The sequence below is a fragment of the Suricata suricatta genome, chromosome 5 (genome assembly GCF_006229205.1).
Source record: "Suricata suricatta isolate VVHF042 chromosome 5, meerkat_22Aug2017_6uvM2_HiC, whole genome shotgun sequence".
Lineage (NCBI taxonomy): Eukaryota > Metazoa > Chordata > Mammalia > Carnivora > Herpestidae > Suricata > Suricata suricatta.
Window position 1 is genome coordinate 26,995,509 of NC_043704.1, and position 13,713 is coordinate 27,009,221.

The 13,713-nt window shown below is 39.2% G+C and overlaps 1 protein-coding gene across 2 annotated transcripts in view; it reads right to left on the minus strand.

Annotated features, from left to right (window-relative positions):
* The window catches only part of CXADR (CXADR Ig-like cell adhesion molecule), a 54,515-nt gene that overhangs the window by 7,927 nt on the left and 32,875 nt on the right, over positions 1 to 13,713 (minus strand). Inside the window, exons 4-7 of one of the 2 annotated variants that reach the window (XM_029939119.1) lie at positions 13,031 to 13,186; positions 11,823 to 11,945; positions 11,150 to 11,288; positions 9,639 to 9,822 (exon numbers count right to left, since the gene is read on the minus strand). In XM_029939119.1, coding sequence (XP_029794979.1) covers positions 9,639 to 9,822; positions 11,150 to 11,288; positions 11,823 to 11,945; positions 13,031 to 13,186 — 602 coding nt within the window. Of the gene's footprint in view, positions 1 to 5,557; positions 9,823 to 11,149; positions 11,289 to 11,822; positions 11,946 to 13,030; positions 13,187 to 13,713 lie in introns of those variants that run through there. The other variant, XM_029939118.1, reaches the window with a different exon arrangement.

A 13,713-nucleotide genomic window follows, 5' to 3' on the forward strand; every position in this document is an offset into this window, starting at 1 on the left:
ATTCCATAAAACTGCTCTGAGCCAAAACACCAGCAATAAAAAACAAAGATAAATTAAGAAAAAACACAATGTGATGGAGGTACATGTGACAATGGCTTGTTGTGAACACAGCCAGAGCGCCTGCAATTTGATCATCAGCAAAGATTACTGAATCCATGTGTTGAAGATCTGGGTAAAGGTGTCCCATCTTTGAAAGGTCTGACATCTGCTTAAGTTTCATCGCCAACATGGAAAGACAGAGGACCCTCAGCCTCCTCTGAGGGTACAATTTCAAGAAGGGAGAAGTCAGATTGCACCAGGAGGACAGTTTGGGAAGGGTTAGAATTACATGGTCAGAAAAGGATTAAGACCATCATCAGAGTGAAAGAGAAAGGGTGGCCTGGCTAAAAAAAGAAAAAGGGGGAAAAAAAGTTCATTTCGCAGCACAAAGGGCTAATTTTTCTTAACACTTAAGAGCTTCTCCAAATTAGCAAAACTATAGTACAAAAGAAAACTGACCAAAGCACATGAACACCATTCTCAAAAGTACAAAGGGCTTTTAAACACAGGAAAAGATGCTCAAGTGAAAACTAGAATTTTAAGCAGAGATAACTTTCCTCTCAAATTGGGAAAGATCAAAAAGCTGAATAAGAGTACGGGTGAGGATTTGGGGGAAGGTGAGCACGCCTGTGCACTGTAAGATGAGCTACTGTAAGAAGGGGTGTTAATAATAGCTATCCGAATATTCTTTTTTTAATTTTTTAATGTTTTTTTATTTATCTTTGAGAGACAGACAGAGACAGCGCGATCAGGGGAGAGTCAGAGAGAGAGGGAGATACAGAATTGGAAGCAGGCTCCAGGCTCTGAGCTAGTGGTCAGCACAGAGTCTGATGTGGGGCTTGAACCCACGAACCGTGAGATCATGACCTGAGCTGACGCCGGACGCTTAACCAACTGAGCTACCCAGGCGCCCCTCTATCAGAATATTCTTTACTCAGCACCTCCTCTTCTAGACATTTACCTTAAAGATATAATTATACATATGCAAAATAATATACATACAAAGATCCTGCTTGTATTTCTAACTCATTATATCAGAAAGACGGGATCGATTTAAACAGACCTCAAGTGGAGAATGGTTAGAGTTACAGTGTATCACTATATGCAATACAGTTTTGAAGACAAATATGGTTGTTTTAGGTAAGTAGATACATAAAAGATAAAAATGTATAGAATATGAAAAGACTTGTTAAAAAGTATATAAAACTTTAAAAAACAAAACACATATATATGCAAGTGTAAGCATAGATTAAGTATGGTAGCTGGAGGGCCCGCTGTGAAAGTCTAAAATCAGATTAGAGTATGGACTTCAAGTTAGAGGTTGTCCTGGAAAGCTTTTGAGTAAGAGAAATGAACCTAAGTGCTTTAAGAAAATTCACCTAGAAGCAAACAGTTTTAATCAACTCTTGTCTAGATCATAGGTGATTGTAGAACAATGGTCCTCGATTTGCTTCCATAATCAGGTGGATTCTTTTTTTTCCTTCTAAAGTGGTCCATCACCTCTTCATATATTCCATATCTCCCTGAAGTTAGAAACTATCTCCCCCGAGAAATAGTTTCATCTTGTCAGCAAGATTCATAAGGGAAGCCAAATCCATAACCATCCCATCAACTACTTTTCCAGCTGACAACCAGATATGAGGTTCACAGCATATTTAGTCACTCCAGTTTTGAAATACAGATCGTATTCTCTTGGTGTAGGAATGAGGGAGACAGACAACCATAAAACAGCTGTTGGCATAGTTATTCAGGTGCTGATATATTTTTGTTAACATTTTACTTATTTTTGAGAGACAAAAGAGAGAGCATGAGCAGGGTGGGAGCAGAGAGAGAGGGAGCCACAGAATCCGAAGCACACTCTAAACTGACAGCACAGAGCCCAACGCGGGGCTCGAACCATGAACCGTGAGATTATGACCTGGGCCAAAGTCGGATCCTTAACTGACTGAGCCACCCAGGTGTCCCATGTGCTGCTATTTTTATTACACCACTGAAAAGTAAGCAAAGAAACTCTCCGGGCATGTATTCCACACCAACTTTCACTATTTTATTAGTTCCTCACAATTTCCAATCATCATTATTGACATAGGTTGAACTGTGTTCCCCAAAACTAGGCAGTAACCCTGATCCCCAGTACCTCAGAATATGACCCTATTTGGAAATAAGGTCCTTGAAGTTACAGTTCGTTAAAATTAGGTTATCAGCGTGGGTCCTAATCCAGTGTGACTGGTGACCTTATTAAAAAAAAAAAAAAAAAGGAAAGTTAGGACACAGAAACAGAATCCCATAGAGGAACAGCCGCCTACAGACCAAGGGAGCAGCCTGGGCAGAGCCTCCCCCGACAGCAATCTGAAGGGACCAATTTTGCCAACACCTAGATCTCAGACATCTAGCCTCCAGGACTGGAGACAATAAATTTGTCTAAGCCACCCAGTTTGTAGCATTTTGCTATGGCAGCCCTAACAAACTAATACAATTATACATAGACATTAATTACAAATGACTAGTCATATCAGAAAACTAATCATTTAAAAAGACTTGAAAATAACTGACACTTTTTGTTTGAAATTAAAATCTTCTAAGAAATGTTGTTTTGGTTATCTGATTGTCCTGAATTCTGATACCAAGGTAAATTAGTATATCACAATTAGGCAATGATATTTAAGTATCTAAGGTTTTTTTGGCTTCTCTAAAGGTGTACTCAAATATTTCTGAAAGTTTGTGAAGCCTGAGAAAAAAACATCCTATCATTAATGACATGGCCTGGAAACCAGTTATTTGCAAGGAATTTCATTAAATATCAAAATAACTGTGGAGAGAAAAAGAGTCACAAACTTGACTCCAGACTACTCAGAATCTAAGGAGGGTTTACACGTTTACTTCTAAGTAACACTTCTCCACTTTTCCAAGTTTCTGTAATAATTAGGTTTGCTTTTGAGAGACAAAATTTTTTTGCTCCTATTCAATCAGATCACCCCATTCCGTATTTGTCCAATTTAACTTTTTGAGCAATGTGCACTTTCCTCTCGCCGCACATACTCACACTTTTTCTCCGGATTCAGTCTTTTTTGGAAGAGACCAGGGCAGCTGTCTTGCAGAACACAGGACACGCACCAAATCAATGCAACCTTGCCCCTAGTGTTTACATAGTTTCCTTTCTAAAAAGTCACTCAGCATTTACGGAGTAATATGCAAGTCAGAGGTAGGCACGGAGTATGATGAAGTGAGCAAATCAGCTTCAAACTCGTAAAAGGGCGTGTTACGCATGTTCATCTCGGAATGCAAAAGATGTGCCCTCCAAGACCTGTACTGACAGGTGCACCCCCCAATTTATCTTACAGGGCGCAGGGGTGCATATCAGGAAAAATGATTCCACTGACACTCGCAGGACAGGTAACCAAGAGCAGCTGTTCTCTGGTTTGGACAAAGGTCCAAAACCAGGGCCTCTTAGCTACTAAGCATGGCTACTGCGTGAAGGTACACCTGGAGCTGTGGAGAGAACAACCCAGAGAGAAATGGAGTGGACCTTGTGAGAGCTTCTGTATCAGCTGAAGATTATAAGGTTAAGACCTGGTTATTAATAGGACCATTATTTACATTTGAAGACAACCAGTCCACTACGACTTAGTGAATTAGGGGACAAGGACTTAGGGGTTAGAATTTTCACAGCTCAGCAGTGAAATGAGAAGCAAACTAATCAAGGTCCTTGTCCTGAAACTTATTTCCTGGTCCTTCGATTAACTCTAGAAATTTCCTTCCTACAATTACACTTCAGGGCAAAAGCACTTTCCCCCCTAAAGTTATTAAATCTAGAAAAATCACTTAAGTGACAAAACAACACACCCACATTGGATGTAGATTTCAGAAATACCAGCAAGAAGAATGGAGCTTGAGTTCCTAGGACTGGCTTCTTCATCTTTTCTGTTACCTTTACTACATTTAGAAAATTACATTTGATTATGCCTTAGACTTAAAACTAGCCTACTCTTTAAGAACAAGTTACTTAGGGGTGAATGGGTGGCTCAGTCAGTTAAGCGTCCAACTCTTAATCTTGGTTCAGGTCATGATCTCAAGGTTCATGAGTTCGAGTCCCGAGTCGGGCTCTGAGCTGTGAGTGAATCCCTACTTGGAATTCTCTCTCACCTGCTCGGTCTTTTCCTTGCTCGTGTGTGCACGCGCGCTCTCTCAAAATAAATAAATAAACTTTAAAAAATTACTTTATATTCAACTTTATCAAAATTTTATCAGTTTTGTCATTTGATGCTTAATTAGCCAGAAATAGGATCTAACTAATTAAGATTAAAATATGGTCTAAATTAGGGGCGCCTGGGTGGCTCAGTCGGTTAAGCATCCGACTTTGGCTCAGGTCAGATCTCACATTCGTGGGTTCGAGCCCCACGTCGGGCTCTGTGCTGACAGCTAGCTCAGAGCCTGGAGCTTGTTTCAGATTCTGTGTCTCCCTCTCTCTGACCCTCCCCCTCTCATGCTCTGTCTCTTCTGTATCAAAAATAAGTAAAACATTAAAAAAAGTTTTTAAATATGGTCTAAATTAAAGGCATTAAATTATACTCAGTAGCATCACTTATGATATTTCATTGCAATCTTGATTCTCTGGAAATCTGTAAATCCCTATCAGCATCCCAGCTAGGAGGCACAAATGCAAAGAACTCTCATTATTATGCTGTCAGTTCCTTCTCTCACAACATCCACTGTGAGGGATTTGCATTCCCATTTTAAATGGGAGAAACTGATGCTAAGTAAAGTATTTAGTAATAAGTAGAAATGTGTGTCTGAAAACAAGGCCTGTGTTTTAATCTTTTTGTCTTACTCTTTATCTTTTAATCTCAGAGTAGAAAATTGCACATTAATATAAACCAGTTGTATTCAACCGAAGCAATTTTGTCCCCCACCCCAGTGGATAAGTGGCAATGTCTGGAGAACATTTTTGATTGTTGCATCTTGAGGAGGAAGAAATGCGACTGGCATCGAGCGGGTAGAGGCCAGGGGTGCTGCTCGACCTAGTGCAGTGCACAGACCACACAGAAAGGATCATCCAGCCCAAATGCTACAAACGCTAAGAGTGAAAAAGCCCACACTAAACAAAACATTCCTAACAAGGGCTTCCTACAGAAGTATTACTACCTCCTTCTGTTCTCTGAAGTCACTGACTAGAATCAAATAAAGGAGGTTTACATCATAACTAGCTGTGTATGTCCTCAGTGCTACTCTTGGAGTACTCGAATTTGAGTTCATGCTCTAACTGTGAACTGATCATAGAGCTCTGCGGGGGTTTCAAGCCCACGTAGTACGTTATGCTGTATGTTGTCATAAATGCACGGGTCGGGGAAGGAGAAATAGGTGTGACATGTTTTCACGAAGTGGGACAGTCTGATCTGTATTCCATTCAATAAAGGATGTAAGGGGGGAGAAATGGAAACCCTGAGGAATAGCATTATTGAAGTTTTGTAAAATAGACGTTTCTCAAGAGGCACAAGGAAGCCACACCGTGAGGCAGAAAACTGCTTTCTTGATTTTATTTCAAAAGTACACAAGGTCACAAAACTAGAGCAAGTTTTTGTTTTTTTAAAAACAAATTTTGTTCTTACAAATTTCAAAATCTGCACCATTGGATACGTAAGCCAGAAACTTTAAATACAAAGTCACTTTTGAAACTGACACTTATCAATTCTCTACTTGCATATGTGAAGTGTCAAAATACGTTTTTTCAGTAGTACAGGTGTATTTATCACAAAAGTTCACAGTTAGTATTCAGAATAAGTGAATAAATTGTGGTTCTCTTAACACTTGTGTCATTGAATGAATTAGCAGAAAACAGACTTCTTCTTTGATTGGAGCTTTTAGTGTTCGTGACCAAAGCCAAATCCAACAGACATTCACCATGCTTTTAAAATTACAAAATAAGGTATTTTTTTAAAGCTCGGTTTTTAATAATTTAAAATAATAATTTCAATACTTTTAAATAATGAGATTAGATGAAGCAAATAATTTGCTGACATCTGTAAGATAAACAGAACCACAATTCATGAATTTATTATTTCTCCCTGCTTCTGTAACACTGTAGAATTTGTGCTCAGTTATAGACCTTTTTAGTGTCAAAACAGGCAAATGAATAAAAAATCCAACTGCAGAATGTGTTGCCTCTATTCCAAGACTATCTAAAGGCATTTAAATAGTAAAACTTGCCCCGAACATGTATGCTACTAAACACAAGAATATTATAAAGATATATGTACATATATATATATATGTCACGAGCCACTAAAAAGTTAAAATTGTGCCAACATTTTCTACAACTACTCCCTATATGACACATCAAAGCATTAACCACATAATTTTTGTTTTCTGTTCACACTGGAATAAGGCATCTGACTGCCTCAAACACTGTGGAAGTGAAAAGAGATTAGGAAAAAAAACTTTAAACATTCATAGAACTCCAATTTACATGCCACACGCACACAAAAAGACAAAACAGTTATTTTGAGAAGTCATACATTATAGAATTTGATATCCAACTTCATGCAGCAAGTTCTTTTTATATTAATCACATTTACTTGCCCCTTCACTTGCTCCAAACTTCCAGAACTCAATCATAAAAACTTATCTTTTTAACAAAAGTCAGCTATTTCTTCATACCCATAATCTAATTGCATTTCTTCAATTAACCCCCAAGACATACTCGGGCTCTGTTTCCATTGTAACAGCTCCATGGCAGATGACCCAAATTTAAAGAAGTTATTCACCTGGAATAACTGGTCAGCGTAATCCGTAAGGAATTGTGGGGATTCTCTAACAGGGGAATACTGGTAAGATTGCCAAAAAAAAACCAAAACAAAACAACCACCAGTACACTACATATTTAAAGCACAGAGCTCATACTCTACACTTTCGTTTCTTTTCAAATGATCCTGTGTAACTGAAAAAGAAGGTGTCAAGTCTTTCAGGTGTACAGTGGAATCACCCTGTTTGTCTTCAGAGCTGCAGTGCCGAACTTGACGGACACTGGCTTTCTAATGGAAACGCATGAATTACAATTTTTGGTTGAACTGCTTGGTGATTACCAACAGGAAAGAACAAATACCTGATCTCTAGTTCAACTGAGTTATCACTGAGAACTATATGGGAAGCAATCAGTGCCATCGGACTTTTGGATTAACTGAAATTTACAATGAGAGCAGCTGGAGAATAAATCTCAAACTGAATTCTGTCCTTGAAACTTATTTACACTTAGTAAGTCTTTTCAGGTCACGCAATTGAGGTTTTAGGAGCTCCATTCTTAGGTTGTAGGTCGTATGGACTTTAGTGACAGCCAAATCCTAGACTAGAAAGTCTTACCTGTCCACCTGCTATGGTAATTCCTACTTAGACTGACACTGTATGAAAACTGGGAATAGGAAGGACCAGGTTATTTTTATTATTGAACTTTGTGATGTTATTTTTTCTTATACTATAAGTTTTATCATATAAAAACAGGCCAGATATCTGGCATTCAAAAATAGCTACTGTTATAAAATCATAAACACAAAGAGTGTTGGGGATGTTAAAATTTTTAAATCTTTATGAATAACAATGTCAGTTAGGTTGCATCCAAAAAGAACAGAGAAGAGGAGGAGGCAAGATTCAAAGTATGAAAAGAGAAAGGTGTCACAGTGATGTGTTTTTAGGAACAGTACCTTCACCTCTAAGCACCTTTCAGGTGATAGCTAGCTCATAGGCACCAGAAATTCATAATAAAAATTAAACTACCCAAAGGCACAGATGAAAATGTTAACACAGGTATAAAAGCAATATTATGTAGAGTTAAAAACCTACTTAAAAAATGCTTCCAAATATATAAAACTATACACTAATCCATTACACAGACATTCAGCGTAAGTTCACCATTAAAAAGTATACACAGTACTTTGCCTAATCTCAAATTCATACCAACATTAATTTATAATGTAGCATTTACCACCACAGCACCCAAAGATATCAACAGAAACCAACTCCCTACCAAAATCTAGGGAAAAGGTTTTAGAGCTAGTGACATAATTTATTGCAAACCTTATTTACTATAAAAGAAAACTGTTGGCTCATTTGACTATATCCACACTCCCTCACAATCTTAAGGGAAATACAAGAAACTCACTCTCTTCTACTACCACAGTATTTAACACATTTGGCAGTCAGGAGTTTACCTTTTACTCCTTTTCATTTCATTTCTTGTGTTTTTTTTTTCCTTCTTTAAGAATAAATCACTTTCACAAAACTAAGACTCATTCTTTTCAAAGCTCACCTTGATTTTCTGCAACTACAGACACACTGGCCACACCGGAGCAGCTACGCGCCCTTCCAGGTCTGAAGTACAGAGCTGACAGGACACTTACTAGCTTAAAATGTATTTCATCTTCTGAGTCTAAAAAGAAAACATCCTCCAGGGACTCAAGTCAGGTGTGTAAATTTAGGATTACAGGTTTCTAGAACATACAATATGCAGTACCAACCACAAACCTCTCCCCTCCCCAAAAAACACTGAACCAACCAGGGGAAAAAAAACTTTTAAATTTGGAACCAATAATCAGGGAATTTCAAACTGTAACTGTCAAATAATAAATGAGCCATACTTTTTCTTGTTAGAAAAATATGTCAAGGGCTAGTATTTAGTTGGGAACTGCAAATTATTCCATCCTGACGCTGGCTGGTCATTGTTCTGAAGACCACCATAGGCCTCAAGGCTTCGGATCACCCATCAACAATGCCCACCCCCGCTGCTGCCCCCTACAGAGTGCCACTGCAAATGTCCTAAACGAATCAGAGACGTGCTCCTTTCTTTCAGCATAAAGAGCGCTTACTGTGTCCCTGTTGCCTATGGCAGTCTATCAACTGAACAGTTAAGAAGTCATTTCACAGACAAGGTTTATGAATGATTCTGAAGTAAAAGTAGCAATTTCTAGAAAACTGTAGTGTTTTCTGTTATAGATTTCAAACTCATATTTAAATGACTTTCCTAAGAAGCTATAAAAAGAACGAACATAAATGTATTATAAATATTTTTGCCATGAATGTTTCTTCACCAATTTGGAGGGGACTGCCTGATCATAAACTGTGAACGGCAATCTAAAAATAATGGCAGAAAATAGTAAGTACCATTTTCAGATGATTCAAGTATCAACTCAGAGTGCATGTAAGTTTACCAATTTCTTCACCTATGACTTCATATTCAAAGTGCTGTATCTTAAGTATTGATATTTTGAAGTCTATCAAATCAATCTCTTAAAGGAAATTTTTTTTTACAGATGGTGAATTTGTCCTTACTGACTTCAGTGTCTTTGCTGTTTCAATAACCACATGAAACTTTTGGTTTTTTTTTCCAAACAAAACTTTTTAAAGTATAATTCTGTTTCTGGTTAACTTCTTGATCTATTCTGAGGCTGACAGCAGAATTTGAAATGGACCTGGCTTTCCCATCCGAGGAGAAGGACAGAGAGAGGAAACGCCTGGGTGAGCGCACAGCGGCTCTACACTATGGAGCCGTCCTTGCTCTGCGCTGGGATCATCACGGGCACCGCTCCCATCCTACTCAGATTAGGGGCCGCTACCTTGGCAGGTGGGAGAGTCGGGCTCTGAGGAGGGCGTTCAAAGTCTTCACTCGGTACTTGGTTATACTGAGGCTTGGAATAGCCTTCCATGTTGGAAGGAGACATGGATCCCAGGGATGAGTGATGGCTGCCGATGTAGCTTCTGGCAGTGGACGTGCGGCTCTTCGGAGGAGGCACGTCTTCCCTAGAAAGCAAAGATCCCAATACAAGTTCAAAGAACAAGCTTCTAAAACCCGACAGTCATATAAGCTCTGAAAAACAGGGGTGAGAAAAGATCCTCTAAGCCTCAAAGTGTGTGTGACACAAACAAAGCAAGCACAGTAACGTACAATGCCATGAATTGTGTGTTTGTCTAAAATCTATCATTTACAGAGTGTTTACCTCCACAGAAAATGCAATTTGTACAAAATTTATGCTTCTATATTGTTGTCATACAAGGAACAAACCTTAAGTGTCTTCATACTCTACTATCACTGATCAACAGAGTCTAGTTAGAGTCAGGCAGCACATTGTAGTTGATAAAGCACTAACACAGAAGTATTTCCACACACCAAAAGAAGGAAAGAATGAAAAAAAAGCTTTTTTGTTATGAAAGTTACTTATCTAAGACCTTAGCTGAAAACTTAGCAGATTTAAATTTGCAAAAGCCAAGCATGTAGGTAGGCATAAGAATTTTAACACCAAGCACTGACAGAATATATTTGAGTTACCTCTGGTGCAGTTTAAAAATGCAAGTGCCCAGGGGCGCCTGGGTGGCATCAGACTCTTGATTTCAGCTCAGGTCATGCTCTCATGGTCATGGGATCAAGCTGGGTGTGGATGTAAAGAAAGACAGACAGGAAGGCAGACAGATAGAAAGAAAGAAAAGACAGGAAGGAAGGGAGGGAGGGAGGGAAGGGGAGGAAGTAAGGAAAGGAGAGAAGGGAGGAGGAAGGAAGTGAGGGAGGGAGGGAGAGGGAGAGAGAGAAATAAAAAGAAAAAAAGAAAAAGAAAAATACAAGTGCCCAGACCCCATGCTAGACCAATCAAAATGTCAATTTATTTCCTGGATGTTATTTAGGTCATATGTTGTTATTTTTTTTTTAAGTTCTATAATGCAATGTGCCCTTCTAGTTACGATCTACTGGTTTAGAATGTTAAAAAACACTTGATAATCTTGGGTCTTTCTTTTCAAACCTCACTATCTGCTCCATTTTTTTGAAAGCTTCATGCTTGCACTTTACTGGGAGAAGGTAGTCTTGAGGTAAGTATTTTGCAGCAGCCCTTACAATAGGATTCAAAACTGGGGCAGAAGGCAGGACACAATGGAGGTTGGTGGATTCTGCATACTCGAAATAGAAAGTAAAAAGCCTTTTTAAAATACATTTTAAAATCAAATGTATTGAGAGGAAGAGCTACAGCTTTTACTGAGTTCTTACAGTGGTCGATGCTTCAGAAGGTTAAGAGAATCCATGCTTTGGAGACTGAATAAACTTAGTGTTTATCACTGAACTCTTGTGTCACTTAATTACCTGATATCATGATGAACTTCCTTTTCATATTTTTCTTCTCTGCGCTTTTTACGACAGCAAAAGACGATAAAGCCAATGAGCACGAGAGCAAGCAAAGTCCCCACGACAGCTCCTGCAATTGTCCCAGCTCTGTTTGAAGCTAGAACAAGAGGTTAATAAGAAAATAATTAATAGTAACAAAAATCTATCTCTAGCCATGTTGAAGGTAAGGATATAGAGTGACAGACTGAATTCACTGTATATACTAACTTGAAGAGACAAATTAATTAGTTTTTGGTCCACTGGGAAAATCCACCAAAAGAACTTTCTTCTCAACTATGTAATCTATTCCAAGCATAAAAATTATAAAACAAAACTAGAAGATTTTCATATGCACAGTTATCTGGGTGGGCATATATGATTATTCTAAATAGCTTGTACTTATAATGGCAAAATATGGCCCAAGAGTAGATTTGACAACTCTTACCTTCTTAATGTCATAATAATGAAGATTTTACTAACATAGTGGATTTTTTCCCTCCTCATGACTTAGAACAGCTAATTAACTGAGCCACAGAGTGCTCTGCTAAAAGCTGGCATCCCCTTGCCCTACATACACACTTGCCGACGGAACCAAAGGAAGCTCTGTAAGGAGCCCGGGAAAAAACATCACAAGAGACAGGAAGGTACTTACGGGGAACGACATCTAGGCGCAGCAGGCACTGATCAGAGCCCACTCTGTTTGTGACCGTGCAGCTGTACGTGCCAGAGTACTCCGTGGTGGCATTTTTCACAGATATAACAGATGAGGCCATTTCTATGGGGGGGGGGGAAGAGAGGGTGTATGTGTGGCAAAACCCATTTTTACAGTATCGTATTGCTAACTTTTTAGTAAAGGCAAACCCTTATGAAGCTTGACAATCCAGGTAAAGTGAGGAGACAAACTGAACCCGGAGACAGAATAAATTGCCAGGGAGACATGTGTATGTCTCCAGAAAGCAAACACAGTTGACTCTTGGACAAGGGGCTTGGGGGTGTGAAGTGTTCTGATCCACTGCACAGCTGAAGATCAGGGTATAACTTTTGACTCCTCCAAAATGTAACCATAATTAGCCTACCCTTGACTGGAAGCCCTACAGTAATATAAACAGTCGCTTAACACGTTTTCTAGGTTACATGTATTATACACTATAATCTTACAATAAATAAGCTAGAAACTTTTACTAGGAAAATACATATACAGTACGCTACTGTAAAAAAGTCCACATATAAATGGATGCACAGTTCAAACCTGTGTTGTTCAAGGACCAACTGCAATTGTCCCGCCAGTTCGTTTGCATCACTAGTGACAGTAACTATGACTCCCTTAGCCCAGTACAGCTGAAGCAGAGCCATGATGATTATAAAAAATATTGGGGCACCTGACTGACTCAGTTGGCAGAGCATGCAACTCTTGATCTCAGGGTACCAAGTTCAAGTCAAATAATCATTCAACTCTTGCTTTCAGTTCAGGTCATGATCTCACAGTTCATGGGATTGAGCCCCGTGTATGGCTCCGCACTGACAGAGAGGATCCTGCTTAGGATTCTCTCTCTCCCTCTCTGCCCTTTCTCTGGCTTATACTCTCTCTCAAAATACACACACACACACACACACACACACACACCAAACTAACTATAATATCCTAAGCACTGAAATCACTATAAAAATATTTTCATTAACATTATATGCCACTGAGTTGTCATTATAAAACATTAAGTAATTCTCATGGAATCCTAAATGTTCTAGACAGAAAAGCGAAGGTATTTGGGAATTAAAAAATATATACACATACACACAGAGCCCTACCAGACTTAAGTACAAATCAATGGCACATAGTACAAACTGTAAAATCCCCAGTACCTGCTAACAATGAGGCGGGCAGTTTCTGTGAGTTGGACAATTTTTGCCATTGGTATTGTAATGGAAGTGAACCTTCTTTTGGTTCACATTTTAGTTTAAAGTCACTTCCAATTTCTTCTGATCCATCAACATAACATCTTGTACCTGAAGGCTTAACTGAGAAAAGAAGAAACTGTAACTTCGTGGGAAAGAAAAGAATGCACATTTACAAGGATTAAACACACAGCGTGTCACATAACCACAGACTCCTGTTCATGTGGTCCTGAGTTCAGAGGTGTCAAGACTCAAAGACTATACTAGGTTATCAACACCACTTTCCTCAGCTTTATCCAACACAGAGCAGGCAAGAATGAGCTCGGGCATCCCAGGTGGTAGCTCTGTGCCCCTCCTTTCCAAGGGGCACATCTGAAAAAAGAGGACGCTGTGAACTGTACCCACTTCAGATCCCAGGAAACGTCTGCTTCCCTCCCCCCCACCACCTAGTCTTCAGCGCCACGTGACAGGCAGGTGGCCCACTGGGAGAATCTGCCGTGTCATCTCTCAGTGGCGCCACCTCACCCATCACGGGGTTTCTAATAAACAATGCTGATAATAGGGGCAAATGTGCTTAGCAAAGCCAGAACCAACTAACACTCTGCATTTACATTAACCCGGAACCATCCAGAGAGCAGTGTTATAAAAAG